Source organism: Lissotriton helveticus, chromosome 9 (genome assembly GCF_964261635.1).
Source record: "Lissotriton helveticus chromosome 9, aLisHel1.1, whole genome shotgun sequence".
Classification (NCBI taxonomy): domain Eukaryota; kingdom Metazoa; phylum Chordata; class Amphibia; order Caudata; family Salamandridae; genus Lissotriton; species Lissotriton helveticus.
The window spans coordinates 610,315,659-610,337,709 of NC_136070.1; the positions used below are offsets into that span (position 1 = coordinate 610,315,659).

The 22,051-nt window shown below is 45.9% G+C and overlaps 1 protein-coding gene across 1 annotated transcript in view; it reads right to left on the minus strand.

The window, feature by feature from the left end:
* Positions 1-22,051, minus strand: part of SPTBN4 (spectrin beta, non-erythrocytic 4) — a 1,415,585-nt gene that overhangs the window by 830,910 nt on the left and 562,624 nt on the right. The window contains 1 exon segment of the mRNA XM_078660647.1: positions 20,240-20,464. Within this exon segment, the coding sequence (XP_078516773.1) occupies positions 20,240-20,464 (225 nt within the window).

Here is a 22,051-nt window from a genome sequence, read left to right on the forward strand (position 1 = left end):
TGCTAACTTTGGTTTGGCATTATCAAAACATGTCATGTAAGGTGTCATACGCTTTGGAATACTACCCCCTCGCCAGTTCTGGCGACGGGGGTAGCATTCCACCCTTCTAGAGGAAGAAGACATGTTGTTCCTACTAATCCCGGTTAAAGTTAACCAGAGCCTCAGCATCACAAAATGGATGCTGCTGCCACAGACACAAGTCTGACCTCCGGCTGCTGGGAGTCCTTCCAGCGAGGGAGGCTTGGACAATAGGTTTCCTGTCTTGGGAGGTGCTAGCACCACCCCAGACAGGCCATAGTGTATTGGGGCAGGGAGGGCTGAATTAAATGAGACACTGCCTGGGGCACACAAGGTGTCCCATGCATTGTCCAGTTCAAACCGGTGCTGGGGCACTCCAGCCCCAGCTCTGGCACAAAACTGGACAAAGGGAAAGGGGTGTAACCACCCCCTTCCTGGGTCCCACCCATAGGAGGGACCTAGCAAGTAATCCAGTCCCTAAATTTGGTATATAGTTAGGATCTGAATTCCAAGACTTTACATTTATCCTGACTGAAACTCTGAAACGAAACTCTGGACCTTCGACATCCTACTCGACATAGAAGACTGAAGAATCTCCCTTGTGGTCAAGGAGTGACAACCCTGCACAAGCAGTCACCATCAAGCAGTCATCGGTATCCTGCCGGAGCCCGAGCACAGAGCCTGACAAGACCCGGACTTCCAGACATACAACAGCCCGATCCACAGTCACAGCAGAGCTGAGTCCCGTGGAGGCGACGAGAGACGTGGGACCGGCCATCTTGGAAAGCCAGCGAATTGCTTTCCGTGCAACTTCTGAGGCACCCTCGAAGTTGTGCATTGGGGATTGAGAAGCCCCAGCCCCGAGCACCAACTGCACCGAAGATCAGCCCTCCACACTCCACGAGTTCTGCGTGGGGCCCTTCTGCATTTTCCTGCTCGACGCGTCTGTTTGGTCACTTGCCCGTTGGCTAGTTGCCTCTGTGACGACGAAACCTTTGATTTACACCGCTGGTCTGGTTGCTCCAGACTGGCCCTTGCTCCCCTGAAAAGGAGCAGCCCATCAGACCTTGCTGGTCTGATTAAGAAGCCATCTTCCTTTTCTGTATGGGTTGACTTTGCCAAGGCTTGTTGACTCAAATCTGGAAGCCGACACCGCCGACAGCGAGATCCTTTGCGGGACAGTCCGTGCCCAGCTCCTGGTTGTCGTCGACACCTCCTGGTTCACGTGGCTGCAGAGACAAGCTTCACGACATCACCTGATCGCATCCAGACATCACCTGGTTCCTTCCTGGTTCCATCCTGGTCACTGGCTTGTGACCCAGACTCTGTCCCCACTGCTTTCAGGTACTCTTCATCCTCGATCCGCCCTTGGATCCAACCGGACACTTCTCTCCTGGTCGCCTGCAGCATCTTTCTCAAAGGCTCCATAGGAATCAGCGACGAAACCCGGCACACTTTGACACCTATGCACCCGCTTCCTGTGGGTGAGGTAACGTGAGTATTTCGGTACTCCTGGGGGTTATGACTATCCTAGTGTCTTTGTTTCAAGTAGCTTTTCCCTAGTCCACCCGGAAGTGTCCTAAAAGAACTAATTTCCATTTCTTTCGTTCCCATTCTAACTCTATGGTAACTCGCGTGCGTGTAAAGACACTGCACGCGCATCCCGTGGGCCTCCTGCTCCCTATCCTTTGGTAGTACAGTGTAGCCCCAGCGATTATCCAGGCCCTAGGCCTTTCCTTTGTTTGTGACGTGGTTTTTATACCACTATTTTAGTATATGGTTCGAAGTGCCCCTAGGGCATTACTGTATTTTGTGCAACTTATTGTATTTTAATTAAGTATCTTGTTATGTGCTGGTGCCTCTGACCTCATAAAGAGTTCAGAGGATTGAGTTAGAAATAAATACATATATATTTTGATATACAACCTGTGTGGTGTCCTTTCACTTGGTATTAAAGGGATTGCATATGGTAAAACAGCTGGCTTCACATGCCCTCTTGAGTTTAGCCTAAGACTGCCTGCCATTCTACCACTAGGATAGCTGGTCTATAAGGTTGACTTTACAACCATCACCATAAGGGTTGTTTGGTGCAAGGGGCTCACTAGAATAGTGAACATCATATACCAGGCCAACTTCTCACAGCGCCTAGTGACGTTCCTATCTACAGGCGGACCTATAGTGGGCCTGGACCAAGGGCCCAACAGGACGTCTGTGAGAGCCTCACTAAACGGCAGCAGAGGCTCTGGGGAGCTTACCTGCGGTTTAAGGACCTCTGTGAGGATGTTAGACCTCACCGTTGCAACGGGGAGCTCAAGAGCCAAGGCCTTGGCCGCCCTCATCAGCACCACATTATAAGCAGCCCCCTCCTCCGTAGCCACGGTAGGAGGGGAGACAAAACCAGTGTCTGGGGAGGTATCCAGGCCACTGGCCTCCCCTAGTTCCTTTGTCCATTCCTGAAATGACTGGCACTCACGTGCCAGAGGGTCCTCAGACCCCTCCCAGCCTCCCTCGTCGTCCATCACCTGATATTCAGGGGTAAAGGATGGACCCAGATCCTCGAAGAATTCCTCTTCGGCCGGCGCCGGATGCGGCGTCGAGCGGCGCCGCTCCAGGCGCCGGATCCGGACCGAGGGTTGGACCAGGGACGGCGTCGTGCGGGGACAACGCCGGGGGCGACAACCTAGGGGTCAACCCGGATCCGGAACCGGATCCAGTGGGGCCTTGCGGCGTCGGGACCGAAGTCGCCGCCGGGGCCGAAGCATCTGACGGCACCGGTGCCGAAGCACCCGGCCCGCTTGGGCTCCCAGTCGAGGAAGGCCTCGATCTCCTCCGGCGTCGCGTTCTGCCCAGGGACCGGCGGGTATGAAGCAGGCCACGAAGCCTGCGGCTAAGGTGGAGCCGCGTGGGCGATGTCACCCAAACCCCCGGCCGCATCACGCGAGCGTCGGGGGGAGTCAGAAGAGCGATGTTGCCTCTTCGACTTCTTGTGCCTCTTACCCGAGGACTTGGAGCCCGACGAGTGGTGTTGACTCGCCGAGCTGTGATGACTCCGGCCCCGCGACCGATCCTTTGACCTCCTTTCGGACCGGGACCTCAAACGGCGCGGGACGACTGCCGGAGCTCGAGGCGCTTACGGCACCGCTCCCTCCTAGCCTTCGACGTCAAGGTCCGGCAGTCGGGGTACGACTTGTCATCGTGGTCGGGCCCCAGGCAATGTAGGCACCAGGGTTGGTTGTCGGTAACCAACATCAGTCGGTTGCAGTCGGCACAGGGCTTGAACCCGGGCATCCCTACCGGCACCGATGGAGTCGAAGACTCAAAACGGATCCAAAAGGATCGAAAAAGCTTAGTCAGAAAGTGTCTAAAGGGTACCACTTTCTCCGGACCTGCGCTTGCTGGTGCGGAAAAAAGAAGAACTGACGTCAGCGCGCGAGGGCAGCGTCTAAGTATTCCGGCGACGTCATCCCGGCGCCAACGATGCCGACTACGGACTCGCAGACGACGCCTACCAACGCTCATCGGTACTGCTACGCAAAATTTTCCGGATCCAGTCTGACGCCTGGTGATATTCTAAGGTAAGGAATCTAATACTAACCTGTTTCTTTCAGATATGGACCTTAAACTTAACACTAAAATTCTCACCAAGCGACTTAACCCGCACCTTCCTGGGCTCATCGAACCCGATCAGCTGGGCTTTATCTGCCACCGGCAGGGTGTAGATAACGTGCGACGTATTGCACATTTAGTCGGGAAGGCGCACCACTGGAAGATTCCCTCCTGCTTGTTGTCACTCGATGCTGAGAAAGCATTTGACCAAGTAGATTGGGTATTCCTTTGAGCTGTCCTACATAAAATAGGGCTGGGCCCCCAGATGATCACTAGAATCATGGCTCCTTGTATCTCCCCTCAGGCTCAGATAAGAGCCCCATCTCTATCCACAGGGTCACCCGACAGGGGTGTCCTTTATCCCCCCTCTTATTCGCATTCATAGTGGAACCCCTCGCCACCATGATACGCCAGTCCCCGGATATCCATGGCATTAAACTTGGGGGGTTAGACCTTAAAATTGCCTTGCTTGCAGATGATCGACTCCTTACATTATCATGCCCACGCTCCTCCTTACCTGCCTTGGTCTCAGGTCTCAAAATCAACCATGCGAAATCATGGGCTCTAAATCTCATGATTCCCGCTGAGGAAATCCCTGTACTCCAGTCTCTCGTCCCATATCAATGGGTATCCCACTCCATCCGGTACTTGGGGCTCAACCTGACTCCCGATCTTGCCACGTGGTCACAAACGAACTAGCAGGAGTGTAAAAAGGTTGTCTTAAAGGACCTGAAAGCATGGCAATCCCTCCCGCTTTCCTGGTTGGGGCGCTTGAACACGGTCAAAATATCGGTACTCCCAAAGATACTTTATCTTTTCCAGACCCTTCCCACACCCATTCCGCAACATCAGATTCAGAGCCTCCAGCGGAAGCTCGTCACATTCATTTGTGGATGGAGTAGGTCGTGCTTCTCTAAAACGATACTCTTGTTACTGCGTGACAGAGGGGGACTGGCTTGTCCTAATTTGTTAGAATATTATTGAGCATCACATCTCCACTTTATTTCGGAATGGATGGCATAGGAGAGTGAGAAAGTTTGGTTTCACATGGGCAGGGCAATGATCTGTCGGCCGATCTGGGACCTTGCCTGGCTTCCGCGAGAGGCCCGCTCTCGTAGCGCATGTATAGCAGTCCCCACAAAGACGGTACTTGATATCTGGGATAAGTTAGCACTGCATAGAGGCCTCACCTCATTCCGTCCCACCAAATTCCCATTGCTCGCAACCTCCATTTCCCGCCAGCCCACCACCAGCCTTTCTTCTCGGACTGGACTGAAAGAGGTTGTCGGACGCCTAGGCACCTTTTCACGGGAGACTCCTTCAAATCTTTCTACCAATGTAAGCGGGACTTCCAGCTCTCAGGTTTCAATACATTCAACTAAGACATTGGGTCCAGGCGTCATCCTTGACACGGGCTGCCACTCGACCGTTCAACCCTTTTGAGCGGCTTATAGCTCCTTTGACAATTCCAGGGGCTTAATTTCACGCACATACCAAGTTCTCCAACACTCCCAGCGTGCCCCTGCATGCTTACCAGTCACGTGGGCTTCAGACACCGACACCACACCCACACAATGGGAACATTTGTGGCGGGATATCCCGAAGGTCTTCCGCAGCATACCCCAGTGGGAAACCGCATACATGGTCATGACACAATGGTATTACACCCCTCACAGACTGCATGAAATAGTTCCCACCTCCTCGCCTCTCTGCTGGCGCTGCAAAGGTGCCCCAGGAGACTCTCTTCATATCTGGTGGACGTGTCCGCTCTTGACCATCTATTGGAAAGAGGTCCTTAGCCACATCAGACTGGTAATTGTCTACCCGCTGCCTGACAACCTGCTCACGACTGTTCTGGGCCTCCGGCCGGTGAACCTGCGCGCCATGACCTGCCGAGATTGGCATCTAAGCCTTCATATGCTTGGTGCTGCCAAGCAAATTATCGCTCTCTACTGGAAAAAAGCCGAAACGCCCCCGATCAACGTCTAGTTCACCCGCCTGTGGCACGCAATGAAATTACTCACGGCGCGTCTGCAGCTTTGAGACACTAACTTCACCAAGCTATGGCAACTGCTGGTGGACTACTTCTGCTGACTGGAACATGCCCGTCTTCAGCCCCCGAGGCTTCGAGCTCTACGCCTCTTTGAAGATACTGTACGCCCCGGGGAAGCTGATAGTCTCTGGGGACCCACTAACGGCACCACCCGAACCGCCCCCTTAGCGGCGCTCTCACCGCAGGCCCCGAGCACTCCGCCCTCCTCCTCATCATAGGCAGCCCTGCACTTTGTTGGAAACCTACCCGTGATAAGCACTGCCATGGGCTGTCATAGCACTCCTGCCTTACCAACTCACGCTCCCAATGCTAAGACCGAGCCGACCACCCCGCCTTACTGTGCCTCTACTATATCTCTCTATCCCCCTCTCTGCTTCCACATCTTCCTTTTTAGGTTTCGGCTACCGTCGCACTGCGTAAGCAGTGGGCGGAGCCGAAATCTTTTGTTTGTAATATGGGGGCCTGAACACGCCCCTCTTCTTCATTGGCTGGCCTCGTAAATGCTGGCCAGCCATTGGAGGAGAGGAGCGTCACTGAGTTCAGGGCCCGCCTTGACGCGATTCGGGGGCGTTTCCGTGTCTTTTTTTAAGTCACGCCCTCTCCTCTTCCCATTGGCTGGAATTTTACCTTCCAGCCAATGGGAAGGGGAGAGCACGCCCCCGAATCCCTACAGGACGCTGTGCTTTCCGAGCAGCGTCTACCGAGGCCATGCAATGAGGTAAGCCTCTGCCCCCGTTTGTGTCGTTGTTTCTTGTTTGTTCTTGTACTAAAATGCGCCACTTAATTCAAATAATAATACGCGTTAATCATCTTTCACGTTATCCGTCAATGTCTCCTCGGTGCATTCAGAACACAACTTTCACGGTCCTAGTGTTTCCTTTGAAAAAACATTTTTCCAAGTGTGTTAGCCAAGCTGTTTAAATTCGGACTTAGCTCAATGCATACTCCCTTGCACACGAAACCCTGAGCTGTAAAGTAGGTGACATGGAGTAATCCGTTTACAACGTTGGAAGACTTTACGTCGCAAAAAAAAAAAATACGATTTTTACTAACTGTTTCGTGGCATTCCAAAAGTATCCCTGAAAAACCGCTCGTTTCTGCCGAAAATTCTCTCATAATAATGAGATGTTTCGAAGCGCTTCTCTCAGCACTGCAGGTGGCAAGGCTGCATCCCCGGCTTGACCCGCCTGGAGGAGCGCGCCTGCTTCCCTCCCCCGCCCGCCTGTGAGGAGGCAGCGAGTTGTGAGCCAGGAGGGTCCCGCCCTCGGTGTCAGCAGCCGGATGGAGGAGCCGGGAGCGACTCGGTCGTGATCCCCCCCCCCCTTCTCGTCATCAAGCGCCTCTGCCCCCCCACCGGTCGCCCGGTGTGTGCGGGCGGGTGGGCCTGAACTGGATGACCTGCCGCCAGGCCTCGACACCCCTTTCCCTCACCCATTGATGCCAGCCCGGGGGCGGGAGCCCCCTGAGCCCGCAGCATGTCGGGCAAGCACTACAAGGGGCCCGAGGCTAGCTGCTGCATCAAGTATTTCATCTTCGGCTTCAATGTCATTTTCTGGGTAAGTTTGGTTTTCGGTGCAATGCGAATTCATTGTTGTTTGTTGCTGCTGGGCACCCTTGTTTTCAAAACGGTGACTCCGATTTTCATCTCGGGGGGGCCCAGTGGGGGACGCAGGAGGTTGGGCGCTGAGCGTGGAGACAGCCAGCAGCCAGGTGATTCTAGCGTTAAACTAAAACTCCAGAAAAACGCACAAATGCATTATTTTGTATGATGCTGTAAGTCTTAGTTACATATTATCTAAATACTCAACAGACGGTGAAATCCAGAACGGTCCTCTAACACAGAGGTGCTTTGGTGTAGGGATGGTCGACTAGACTGCAGTTGTTATATAATTTCCACAACAACAACGGTTTTAGAGTTGTCTACGCGCCTGTACCTGGTGTTATTGGCCTACTCAGGCCTTTGTGTTGTATTTTGTTAGGTCTGCATCGACATACCAGGTCTCTGGAATCTATTATTGCCAAGCCTTTCTTTAACATATACATTGAGTGTAATTTGGCTCCGCCCCCAGAGAGTACCACCCTCTCACCTCATACTGTTTTTTTTTCTGAATCATTCCTCATCCTATGAAGTGCCTGCCCTGTAGTGCAAGAGGTTTTATATTACATTTCAAAAGTACACTTGATCATCAGACATTAAATTTGATATCTTATAGATGCATTTGATAGTGAGCAATAATCTTTTATATGTTCACTGCAGCCCGTTCTTTTTTTATTAAAATAATTTAGTCAGGACTCAAAATGAAGCCCAGACCGGTTCCTTTTCAAGTGACAAATGTAGATGTACACAGACCAACAAAAGAGATACATCTGAAAGAGCGGTTTGCTCCAGAGATGGGTCATCCCAAGGGCTCTGTAATTCTAGCACCCCCTTTTATACCTTGGCATGAGCGCCGAGCCCTGACTCAAAGAGCTGCCTGCTGTAGTGTTTGCAGAATCCATCCGCTCATTAACTCTTATTTGCAGCCCCCTTACATTTGCTTATATGCAGACTAGATTCTTACTAAAACAAAAGCTTGTAATTGGGCTAAACAGAAATCCTAATATAATCTACTTAAAAAACAGTATAGTCGAGCCTGTTTGCCATATGAGGATTGCTTGTTTTTTTGCCGATACTTCACAGTATTGGCTTTGTCGATTTACAGCCAGACACGGGATTTACCACCTCGATTAGTTTTAATAAAAATTTCTGAACAGTGTAGTGCCTAGTGAAGTTAAATAAAACTGAGAAAAAAGTTCTGTAACCAACCTAGTAAATAGTGCATTTGACCCTTGAAAGCAGACGTTCAAAACGTGGGTAATGGATACACAACTCATTAGAATGTAAGTAAGTATAGAAATGATTACATTAATCTGATGTAATTTCCACGCCAACTGGCCCATTCATGAGACAAAAATACTTTGCGTACTTTTTTCGGGTTCATGATTTTCTGTCTCTGTAAGTGATGCGTTGCAATGGGAAATATGTCAGTTCCTGTGTCTAAAGCAAAATCTCCTCTTTTTTTCACCGTTCTTGTATTGAGAAGTGTAATAAATAATAACTTATTTCGCATGTCTTGCAGCTTCGGAGCACTGCACATATCAGTAAGTTCGATTGTTTAGCTCAGCGGCACTCATTTGTATTAACCTAGTAAACTGTTTAAAACGAGCGTGGGGGGGCTCTTTACAATCAAAGTTGGATTGGTGGTCAAATGTGATGCTGTTGGAGTCATGAGTTCGATTCCATCCTTCTGCGGTTTGTACGTTGAGTGGCATTAGTTAGGCAGGTGTAACATCTGCTATTTACAGTGCTTAGAAAGGCGAAATATGTTCTATACATTATTACTGTCGCGCAGTCTGCTAAACTTGTGTAGGATTCTCTGCTGATCTCCCGGCTCTATCATTTTCCACCTGGTTTGATCTTGGGCGCCCAGCCCCAGGCCGTCACTGTGAGTGGCAGAGTTTAACCCTGACAGCCTCTGGCAGGGCAGAGGGGATTGCTTTGCTCATAATGCATGACCGGGCGATCAGAGGGCGACGGACCGCATGACAACGGAGAGCAGCGGCGGACATGTTAGGATGAGCAGAGGCCATCTGTACTTTCGATCAGGTCGCCTCATTGTGGCGAGATGAGATACAAAAACAACACACTGCTCGCAGCTCGGTCAGGAATAGTTCAGAAAGATTTCTGTTCCGAGATTGCCTTAAAAAACAAACTAAAAAGTATTGCTTTGACTCCAGAACAAACACAAAGAAGGTTATATCGTTCCTTAGTCTGGACATCATCTGCCCAGGTTGCACCTCATTTCCCCAGATATAAAGTAATCTTTTATTAAGCTGAATTTAGGAAGTTAAATAAAAAAATGACATTCTTTTTGTAATTTTCAAAACTTTATTAATATGTTTGGAAAGCTGCAACATTATGGCGCCTTTATGTTGCTTCCTGGCACGTTATGAACTTTAAAACAAAGACAGGCCCTTTTTAGGTTTCGTCTGGCGAACAGCTGCGCAAGTAGCGTTTCGCGCAGGCGAAATCTTATGTTAGAACAGTGTGGCCTTAGTTCCGCCTCTCTCTTCCATTGGCTAGCTCCATAAATGGAGGCTAGCCATTGGAAGAGAGATCTGTCTGTCATTCACTGAGGCGATTGGTGGGCGTTCCGCAGATTCTTTCCCTCTCCGCAACGTCATGAAGACGTGGCCACTGTGGGTGTTTACTTTTTTTTTTTTTGCCTCATGTTTGCGGCCGCCATTTTTTCATGGAGCTGGGGCTGAGCGGATGCTCGAGATGTTCCGTTCTCCCCAGGAAACTGTCTTCGGCGGCATCCTTACGGCTCCCTTCTTCCTGCTGAGAGGCACAAACCACACAGCCGCGGAACACCAGAGTCTCCACAGCATCAAAATCATGCTGGCCGGAGCTGCTATCACAGTAAGTCTGCACCCCCTCACCCCCCCCACCCCCTCTCCTACCGGCACCCCACGGCCGTATTTGGGCTGGTGTCCGCCGGAGGGGAAGAGGGGTCATGCAGCTCCTCCGGCGGCTGTGCGGGCCTCTGGTTTTTCTCTCTCTTCTATTCCTTTACCTGCTAGGCTTATGTTTATAAGTGATTCCTTCATTTTTCTTCCTCCTGCCTCCTTTCTTTAACACCATCCTTCTCACGCTCTCCCGACTCCCTCTCCTGCCCTTCTCCCCTTTATATGACGTCGTTCTCACTCCCTCTCTTTTTCACCTTGTCTCTTCCATAGTCTATCGCGCCGTTTTTCACTTGTTTTTTTTCTTTCTTTTGGATTTTCCTCACTCCTGTTCTCTTCTTGTAGTTCCTGTTTTTCTCTACCTCTCACAGGGCCGTTAATGACCCTTGGATATGTTTTGCGGCTTTGTTCTTTCATACAGGCTCATGCACTAACCGGAACGACAGCTGCTTCCTTACACTCCCACCTGTTAATTCCCACAACAGAGTTACTGAGGAGCTATATAATAAGAGTGTGTGCCAGCAGACTGGGCCACAGGAAGAATACGCAGGGGCGCGTCTAGCTGTCATTGGACCGACATTTCACCCGAGTCTGCTGCACTTTCGGTGAAAGGCTGAGATTGTAGATATTGGAGCAGTGAGGAGTTATTGTGAAAGAGACATGCACCCTGGGTCAGGCTGAGTGGGAGCTTTGCCCGGCCCCTCTAAAAAATAATGTATTTTCCTGCCCAACACAAACTCGAAAGTGAAATAGGGCATAGTGGCAAAACATGATTTACACAGGATCACACAATTTGATCAGTTTATTAGGCTATGAATGAATTCCATGTCTTCTAGTTTGAAACTTTGCGACTAAATGCACCCGTTGCAAATGCACAGAACCACAGCTACAAATTCTGAACCAGCACCTTTAACCATTTCCCGTCTATAGCATTTACATGCTCCAAAACGAACTGTAATTCTACAATGCCTGAGTATAATTCCCCCCACGATGATTATTTGTTTACAAGTTTTTCCTAAAGTCCTCTTTGCTCTGAAGCATGTGAGCACTATAGAAATAACACTAGAGTAATCTTCAATCTTTAGTGCAGTAAACAAACAGTTATTCAACAAAGGATGTGCAATGTTTAGTGCTGTACATATGATAGTTTAAGTGAAGTCATTTTTATTATTATTATTTTTTATTTTATTTATCTATTTCTAAAGCGCGCGAATGCCCGGAGGCGTCTTGGCGCTATGATATGTCCATAGTCCTGAACTGGTCTTAGGTTTATGCAGTGAACAACCATGTTTTAATTTGCTTTCTAAACAAGTCCAAGGATGGGCTGTTTTTTATATCTAATGGAAGTTGATTCCAGGTCCTTGCTGCGTGGACGAAGAAACTTCTTCCCCCCCAGTTCGCTCGTTTGAACTTAGGTATTGCTATCAGTTTTTGTTGGCCAGATCTTAGTAGTCTGGATGGTTCATATTTCCTCAACTGTGTTTTTATGAAGAGAGGTCCTTTGGCCTGAAGGGCCTTATAGGTCAAACATAATGATTTAAATTTGACTCTTTTGGCAACTGGAAGCCAATGAAGTGAAGCTAATTTGTGGCTGACGGACTGAAACTTTGGTATATCCAGGATCAGTCTTGCTGCAGCATTTTGCAGGCGCTGCATCTTATCTGTGATTTTTATTCTGGCTCCTGCATACAGTGCATTTCCGTAGTCCAGGGTGCCGGGTGTCTCTGTCTGGTGAGTATTACCTCCTAGCTAAGACTTGTTTTTTGTATCTATCTCTAGCCAGTTTTCATCGTAGTGCAAAATGCTAACTGAAATAGTTGCAATACAAATCGCATTTACGAGAGATTAAGCTATTTCCATTGTAAATGACAATGCCATTTATTTATCTGTTTTCAAAACCAACACATAAATAAAAAGTTTGTCATTCACAATGCCAATAGCTCAAACTTTTCCAAAGGCGAAACCGTTGCATTGTAAATGCTTGTTCTTTTTAGCTCTTTACCTCTCTGCTTCTCAGGTTAGATATATTGTTCTTAACTGGAACTGTGATCCCAACGAGCAGCTGTGCAATATACAACAAAGGCAAGCGACCGTTCTGCCAGAGCTTTGATTAGAGATACAGTGACTAAGCTGGCACCGCTAACTATCTAAAGTTTAGAGGTTAAGTTACAGTAGGCCCAACTTTACTGCCACAACCACACTCAAGACTATCTCTCCCTACTGTACGCACTGCTTCTGATACTACGTTAGTTGAATGGCAGGTGACGAGAATGAACACTGTATAATGGACCTCGATTTCTGGCTGAAGCACTGTGTTGTAACATTATGGGAGAACTGAAGATTTCATTGTCTGTAACTGCTCTTGTCTGATTACTCTAAATGCCAATAAAAACAAGTTAAAAAAAATGTGCTTGATTTGTGCTTTCTTGTTCATATATTCTGAAATGTGTGTACAGTTCCTTCACAGGCATTTAAATTGTATTGTGTGCTAGAAAAAGTGACATCCTTTAGACTTTCCTTCAAGTCCCTGTAGCCAGCAAGATTGTCACATAGTTCACTTTACAAAAGCAAACAAGGGAGACAAATGAAAATATTAGGAAAGTCTTCCGAGAAATAAAGAGGTCTCGGAAAGTCAGCATTCGTCCTTCTCAGAAAGTGTACAACCCCATGTACCATTCATTTTAGGCAACAGTGTGGTGCGGAAAGTACAAAGAATGCCCCAGAAATGTACACAAGCAGGGAATGCATATGAGGGAACTCGTTCTGATACTGCATGTTTAACATTCCTTTTGTAGCTCTTGCTTGTGTGGATTTAATGGCTTCCCAATATTCAGGGTGTTCAGCAGAACACAAATGAGTTCAAGCTAAAGGACTGCAACAAAAAGATGTTTGCCATTGCACGGAGACATCTGGATTCCTATGGGGTAACAGCAGACCTGGATTGTGGTGTGAGTAGCCTGTATCCGTCTACCTACTGTGCCATTTGTATAATAAGGTGCGTCTGCAGCCTTGATTTTTTCCTTTCTATCAAACCAATGAAAGGTAAAATGTCCGTTTTATATATTGTGCTTAGTATTGGAACTCAGCCTTTCTAGGTCTCACCTGAGCCATAGCGCATGCGCTGCTCTGCGAGGCTTCTAATAAGGACTTTCAAATCGGAACGTGTGCTTTTTTTTGTTGCTCACACGCTATTGGCTTTTGTGTGCGTCTTTCTAAGAAAGACAGCACGCAATTGGCTAAAGGCGGGTGCATGTCCCGCCTTCTCTCTCCCTTCGCCTTACAGCGTGCGCACATCGCACACCACTCGCTGGACTCGCCTCCTTGTTTTAAACAGCTGGGCCTCTCTCTGTTCCTCCTCAGCATTCTTTCATCTTACTGGTATTTATACATGTGTATTATGAGTTATATTTCATGTTTAACTTCCATCTGATTAAACGTACAGGCTTGCGTGTATCCGTGCCTGCAGACAAGTCTAGCACTTATGCCCCTCTGCATCCATTTGATGGAATGGTGTAGTTGTTAGAACTTCATCTAATTTCACTATGCACAGCTGCCTGCCTAGAGCAACTCTGAACATCTATTTTTGTTATGCGTATTTATGCTGTACGCATTCTGCAATTTAAGTTCTGCGGTGCATTATCACTTATTATGGACAATAGAAACGGACATGGAAAGAGTTTGTTTTATGTTTGCAGTTTTTAGTACAATGGATAGAACGGTGAGAGTTACGGCTGGCCATACTGTCCATTTCTACTCCCGACGTCACACACCGTTTCTTACTGACAATGTCGAACTTGGTGTCTCTCATTTCATACAACTCTTAAGGAAGGGGCTGACTTGCAGTTGGAACCCGTGACCTGTTATGTCAAAAGAGATTATTCATATAGCGCACGATGGGCCATAGTTTCTGGGTGCTGGATATTGGATTGTATTGTAATTGCATTTATATAGCCCTTACTACCCCTGACGAGGCGTCAAAGCACTTTTTTGGCGAGTAGCACGCTACTCCAGGACCCATAGAGGATTAGTGTTGAATTAGTATAGTGAAACATGCAAGTACATTTTAAGTGGTGGATAGGTTAGTCAGTTATTTGGATTTGGAATCATAGCAGAAGGATAGAGGAGGACAAAGGTTTGTATTTATATAGCGCTTGTTGACGCAAGTTATTCAGGAAGCCTACAAAGGATTAGTGGTGAATTAATATGGTGAAATATGAAGTAATTTCAGTGCTGGATATTAGTCAGTTACTTGGAGTGAGAAGGATAGCGGAGGGATAAAAGGGGAAGCAAGATTTGCATTCATATAGCACTTGTTACCCCTGAAGGGTGTTGAATCGCTTTTCTGGTGAGTAGCACGCCACTCCGGAACCCATAAAGGATTACTGTTGAAAATTAGTACAGTAAGCTTTGCGTTTGCATCAATTGGGGTACACGTGGCTAAGATGGAGTTAATAATCAAAGGGGCGTATTAAAAGCCATCTTTTCACACATTTTCCAAAAGGCTTGTTCTCTGTTTCATCACAAAGTAGACCTGGATAGGAGTTCCACAACAATGGTGCCTGCACAGAGACCACCCTTACGCCTGTGCTTTCATGTACTTACCTACACATTTTAATATAATTTGCTGACCATGACCGCAAGGCACGTGACGCTTCATATACTCTTAAAAACAAATGATTGTGCCTTACCTTGCTGTGCAGCGTAGGCTAAACAACAGGTTTTAAACTCAATTATTTACTTTATCGGAAGCCAGTAAATGTGCTCCAGTGATGGTGATGCGTGGTCTCTCACGCACCCAAATAATAAATGAATAAAAAACGGAGTTTTAGGAAGTCCCAAGTCTAAAGAATTAGTACAGTGGCTCCTTGATCCAATTATTGCTACAATTAACATTTTAAGGCTTCCAGAGACAACAAGCATTTGCAATGCAAAAGGCCTTGCATTTACGCGAGTTTGAGCTATTGACATTGCAAATGACAATGCCTTTTTTTCGGTTTTAAAACATAACTAAAAGGCATTGTCATTTACAATGCCAATTGCTTGAACGAGCGTAAACGCGAGACCTATTGCATTGCAAATGCTTGTTTTTTTAAGTTCTCAGTTTTAGCAGATCAGGAACTGATATACATGAAGAGAAGGGGAGATGTTCCGTACTAGTGCATTATATATTTAGAGACAGTAATATACACATTACATGGACGTAATTTGGGTTTGCCAGGGGTAGCAGCTACAACTCTTAGCTTGCTGGCTGCAACCCGACACTGCCTTTGCCACCACTGGCCTTACAAGTAGAAAATGACTGCCAAGAAGACAGGGGTGGCTTCACCCTCCTTGTTTATAGACAAGACAATTTTTAATTACACTAACAGTGAATAATCGTATGTTATTCACTATTAGTATAATTAACCCCTTCCGTGCTCATGACGAGCTGAGCTCGTCATGAGTTGCGCCGCTCGCATGCTCATGACGAGCTCAGCTCGTCATGTAACGCAGCTTTTAAAAAAAAGCCGCACAGCGCGAAAATCGCGGCCACGCGCATGCGGTTAAAACTGGAGCATCAGGTAAGGTAAAAACTGTTTTTAAATGTATCTTGTGTGTGTGCTTGTGGATGAGAGTGTGTGAGAGAGGGAGTGTTTAAGTGCAAACGTATGGTATGTCAGCGTGTGTGTGTGAGTGAAAATGGCAGTCAGTGATTGGAGTGGCAATAAATGAGATTAAATGTCAGTACGTATAAGTGAGTCACGGTGTGTGAGAATGATGGGGTGAAGGTAACAGTGAGCGCAAGCCAGGCAAGGGTGCGTATTGGCACCCCTCTTGTTCTCTCTATTTATAAACGGTGTAGATAATTTACCCCAGGAAGTGACCGATGACTCTATGAGTGGAAGGAAGGGCAGTCCCTGTTCTCCCCTATGCTGAGGATGCAGTCCTCTTGTCACTTACCACTAATGGCCTGCAAAGGCTGATGGACTGCTTCGCTGCCTTTATGGAAGACCGGGATCTTCAAATGAATTTGAAGAAAACCTACATGATGAACTACCGTAGTAATTGCACACCAATTGAAACAGTCACTTCATTTTCTTACCTGGGTATTCTCTTCAGCTCTAAAGGCTGCTGGTCCAAGCACTTTGAAAATAATAGCCTAAAGATGACGTGCTTGTGAGGCCATTTGTAGGTTTGCCACTATGCTGGGCTGCAAACCAATTCAGGAGATGGTCTCAATTTATAGAGCCAAATGTGTATCTGCATCTGCGCATGGCAGTGAGTTATGGAGCGTTGGTGGAATCAACCATTCTACAAACTCAAGGGAATATATTTCTTTGGCGTCTGCTTGCCACACCACAATATATACCAGCCTATATAGCACAGATGGATCTGGGCATGCACTATCTGGAAGATATACTAGCAATAAGGCCTGTCCCGTTGTGGCATTCTAATTGGAGCAAAGAAGAGATCAAGTTCACAAAAAATATCATAATGGATGCCAATGACAGTATTAAACCCTTAGTGTTTAGATACCTCGCGGTGGCACAAACCAAGGGCCTCCAGAGGTACCTAATATTTAGATCTAACATCCACCATCACTTTGTCTGGACACAGCTGCGGTTGGGTATACTTCATGTTTTGGTAGCCTTTCCAAAAATGAAATAGTGGTCTGAGGCAGCTGTTAAATGCCCATGTGATCGAAGCTTCACCCAAATAACAATGTATTTTATTCTTTTTTGTAGCTTTTTATACTGGAATCAGGAAACTATTTAAAACCCTTGTTTTTCGCTATTAGTATCATGAATCACAACAATGCTTATCAATATCTATGTTCTTTGGAGGAACCTATTATGTTTTAATGTTGCCTCCTTTATATGGAAAGCCATATCTTTTAGGAAATATCCTAATTACATGCATTAAGCCCTCTTATGTCATTTTTGCGAACCTTCCTGATAGTTCATTTTTTTAATTACTTACAGTTTGGGTTTAGTGCCCATTGTGGGCCAACAGCCTGGTAGACTAACCATATTGGTCTATACTTGGGAAGGCACCAGTATGATCTAGTGGGACTCAAGACTCGTAGTGCCACAGTGATGGTTTGAGAGTGATGCTTTGGTAGGTTTGCAACTTTCCTTTCTATTAACATAGTGGACCCTCTAGAAAGGTTTTTGTTTTTACAGAGCTCAGTCGCAAACCAGGGGTCACCTCAACCCGGCAACTTATCACCTGCTGATGGGTTTTAATCAGCCATAACTTGGCTATTTAATCAATAACTTGGCTATTTAATCAATAATTCTAATCTAGGTTTCAGAGTTTCCCTCAGGGCCTACGCTGGGAAACCCTTGTTGGGTAGCTGTGCGCATTAGAAAAATAAATTAACATAACATAAATCAATACACTAAGCTGCACAGGTACCTTGCAACTCTATTGGGCCGATCTAAACTCACTACATTGAATTTGCACTTTGTAAGTAGTTGGCTGGCTTCACATTTTGCAAATGCTAGCTCATATGGTTATTTTGTGACAGCTGATGAGTATAGGAACATGTTATAACTCCAGGGCTGGCTTAGTGCTGGTGGCACCCAGTGCGACAATGTTTGTTGGTGCCCCCCAATGGCTACCTCTGCCACAGATTCCCTCACTACCACCCTTTAACAGTGCCCCTCAAGTCTGTATAACCACTCTCTCTCAAATAAATTAAATTTGTTTTATTGTGCCACTCATCCCAGTGTAGGGCGTCAGAGCACTTTATATCACACACACACATTACACAGAGACAATCAATCATAGGGGAGTATATCAGTGTATAGGAAATGTTACATAAGACAGAGGAGTAAAAGGTGTAAGAGCCACATGTCATCCGTACTGGTAGGCAGTATAGTTTAAGAGTGCTTGGTCTGGACAAGCACAAACTCAGAATTTAAAACGTCACTTCATGATTGGAGGTTCTCGTTAATAATAAGAATTGATTTCAACCCAAACAAACCCTTTTTGCAACTTTAGGCTAATTGAAGGCTATACTTTGCAGTTTGCATGCAGCTCTTTGATGACAGTTAATAGCTCACTGTTCTATGTTAGGATTTTGACTTAGAAACTGCAAGGAACAAAAGAATCTCTCTGACAAAAGCAGTAGTCCACGGACCTATTTACATTATATGCACTTCGCGATCTGCGTGGTACACATTCTTTGCAGCAGGAATATTAACACTCTGCGCTACCTTCTGATGAGTCAAAACTTCCACTATACAAAACTCCGATCTCTCTCCAGCCGGAACATTAATCATTGTAGTTATCTTGACATTTTTTTTGTTGCCTGAACATTGCTGGAGGCAAGGAACGTGGCAGCAGGTGCTTTTAAAACCATAATATACTTGAAACAGGGCATCCCCACCGCCCCCGAAATCAGCGCCTGTTGCGGTGGCACCGGTCGCACTGCCCTAGAGCCAGCCCTGTACGACTCGTATGATATTCTGTTTTTAGTTAATTTTTTACTGTTTGCAATTCACCATCTTAGCTTATATTCTGCAATTTACATTTTGTATTTTATATTTTGTCATCTTCTGGCACAGAGTTTTAAAATATTCGAACACACTGTGACATATTTTGTATTCTTTATGTCAGATGTAACACTGATATGGCAAAGGACCCTTTTTTTAGTGAGTCTCATGAACTTTTATTTGCACTTTTATGGTTTTATCACTCAACAGAATACAGATTTTAAATCGAATTGAGTGCTAGTCAGCGTGAGTGAGTAGCTGTGAGTTAATCAGTGTAAGAATGAGTGACAATCTGTGAGTGAGTGTAAAACTGAGTGCAAGAGAGTGAGAATGAATCAGTGAGTGAGTATGTGAAAATTTGAGAATGCGTGTGAGTTAGTGTATGTAAATTTGCATTAGTAAGAATGCGGTGTGCTTTAGAGTCTGCTTCTGGCCCTTGCAAAATACTGGTGTTGGCATACTGGAGGCAATTATTAACAAGCAGGGACCTGGAATACAAGATATAATACTTGATAGATGGGACATTCATGGCAAAAGGGTGGCACAGGCATGCTGGAAGTAAATCTTGGGATGGGACACCTAAGGATGCTCGTACGTGCACGCTTAGGTAATTCCTGTCCTAAAGAATGATAGCTGTGGCATATAGGATGGGGCCAAACATGACAAAAAAATACTGGCCCTTTCATACTAGAGACACATTTTGACAGAAGGGTCACCAATGATAAATGGATAGCATGAATAGCAAAATTCCAGGACTGGCATATCATATGTAATTCTTGGTATAAGAGGGAACCCATGGAGTATAAGGGGCGCCCATGGCAAAATGCTGGCCTTGGCTCAATGGAGGATATTTTTGGCATAAGGGGGCGTACACAGCAACGTTTTAAAATAGGAGCCATGAATTCTAACACCCAGGCTCATGGCCTAGAAGCATTCTGACCACAGTCGACTGACCTTAAAAGTCTGATTTCATACTTGCTTGTGCATATCAGGCCAGAAAGCCAGCTAAGTATCTTTGCATTGATGGCCCAACCCTCCATGTCCCGCATATCCTAAGCTTGTGGACTTGTCTGTCTGCCTCTAGTACCCATGTGCTTCCACATGGGAGTTTTTTTATACAGCAATTTGTGAAGGCTGCTTTAATCTAGGCTCAGTTATAGGTTGCCCTGTGATCTTTTCTCAATATAAAGTTTTGTCTTATTGAAAATGCTACCAATGCTGTTGCATGACGGTAACCAATACCATGAAATATAAAGTCCTTACCTTCATAGCATTTATATTAATATTAGAAAGCTAGGATAGGAGGCACCATAATTTGGCCATCTGGTTAGGCTTTCACATACAACACTCTCGGACCTGACTGAGATAAAGACCATTTTTCTCATTTTGAGGCAGTAACTCATAATTGTCTCTACACTGTATACTGACCTAGTTTCACTTTGCTGGTAGCCATTGCTCTAATAGATACCATAATTCTGCATCTCCCATCATTTACTTAGGGAATACTTCCCACACAGAATCGTTTCATCAGTTGAAGGTCAAAGAACAGTAAAAGAAAACTGGTGGTCTTACTCACAATCTCATCTTCCAGATCATGGCTGATTTGATGAACCTCCTTAGATGCCAACAGGATTCGCCTCCTCTCCTTCAGCGGCTCGATCAGGCGCACAATGCGGGTTCCCACAACATTCTGCTTATCGTTCACCAGCTCCTTGCTAGAGGTATCCAATGGAAGGGATGAAATTTGGGCCTGCAACTCCCCCACCTCCTTGTACCACTCCTCCATCTGGGATTCCATTGCCTATGAGAACAGAGTTGAGGATATCAGGGTTAGAGTCAAAGGTAACCAGGGTTTGCAGAGAAAAGTAGCTCAGACATTTTGAGGGAAATATGCCCATGATGTAGCTCAATAAATTGCGAACATGCTGCAGTGATCTCTCTGCAACATGAAGGCCAGAGTTTCAAGCCACGAGTGGCTAACACATCTTGATTAAATAAGTGGCACTAAGTTATGTCATTAAGTAAATATTTTCGAAATTAAAGACAAGTGATGTTACATTAATCCAGACAGCACAAAGAGGATGTATCCAACCTGGCCAGGTACACGCTAAAACGAATCCCCAGCTCCTCCATCTTCACCTACGTTATCGTTGTATGACACAGACGTACTTGTTTGGGACTAGGATTTTAAAAGGTCAGAGACTCTCAGGGTACAAAATTGAAAAATTATTTAATATCAGAAAGAATATTTCAAGAGACTTGACCAAGGTCGATGTGTTTATGTCAAGCATGAAAAAAATTTGAACACCTATACCTATCATAAGCATTCAAGAATCTATGTGCAGATGTGCTAACAATCTGAGATGTGAGAAGAGATGTTAACGTAAAACTATATCAGTTCTTGCAATAATCAAGCCTCAAAATGAAAATGTAAAACACTTATTGGCTTACTACAATAATATAAAGTGACATCGACGGTATACACAAAGTAAGTACTTTCAGGAAATAAGGAAATAATAGCAAACAACAATTGTAAATTAAGCAAGGAGCACAACTCCTTGGACAACGTGTAATGCACCATACAAATGGGAGGTTATACCCCAATATTTCTTGTGTTGTGATTGAAAAATAATTGACAGAGCAAATAATGGACCCGCTTTTCAAGAGTTGAACATTTATCTCATCTGGGGTAAACCATGGCTCAGATTTTTCCATATTCCATGACACTAAAATATTAAGCATTTTGTTTATTTTTGGCAAGGTGCAGTCATATTGGCTAGAGAGCCTGAGGGGTGCCAACAACTTGCTTTCGTTGTACTATTTGTATTCTCTAGAGACAATGGTTTTCTGACACAGATGGCAAGTAATGCAAGGGCACAAACTGTGAACCTCCACATTAGAAAATGGTGGGGTCAGAGCATACATTGAGGGGAATCTAGTGGGCTGGCATTTGGAGGACCACAATATCCCAGAGTGATATACCTCTGATATGCCTAGCAAATCATGTCAAGGATATGCACTTGATGCCTTGAGTTCTTCGCACAATTGATTTGGCAGAAAACATTTATTTCCCCTCAGCAGCCTAATATGGAAAAAATATGCTTCTTCAACATCTTATGTCACTGCCATTTGTGCTCCTAGCCACAACAAAAAATATACAAAATGCCCCTCGGTCTGAAAGCCGCTCAAGAGACATGTTAATTATTCAAGTCACTTGTGAGTCCTGAGAAACAAGGTGCCTTTCCACAGCATGACTCACATGTTGCTTGATCATTATGAAGAAATGCGTTACTTACCTGTAACTGCAGTTATCCAGTATTGGTATCTTTCATAGATTCACATGCCTGAATCATTCCCCGTCCTCGGGATGGGAGTCCCCAGGACATAA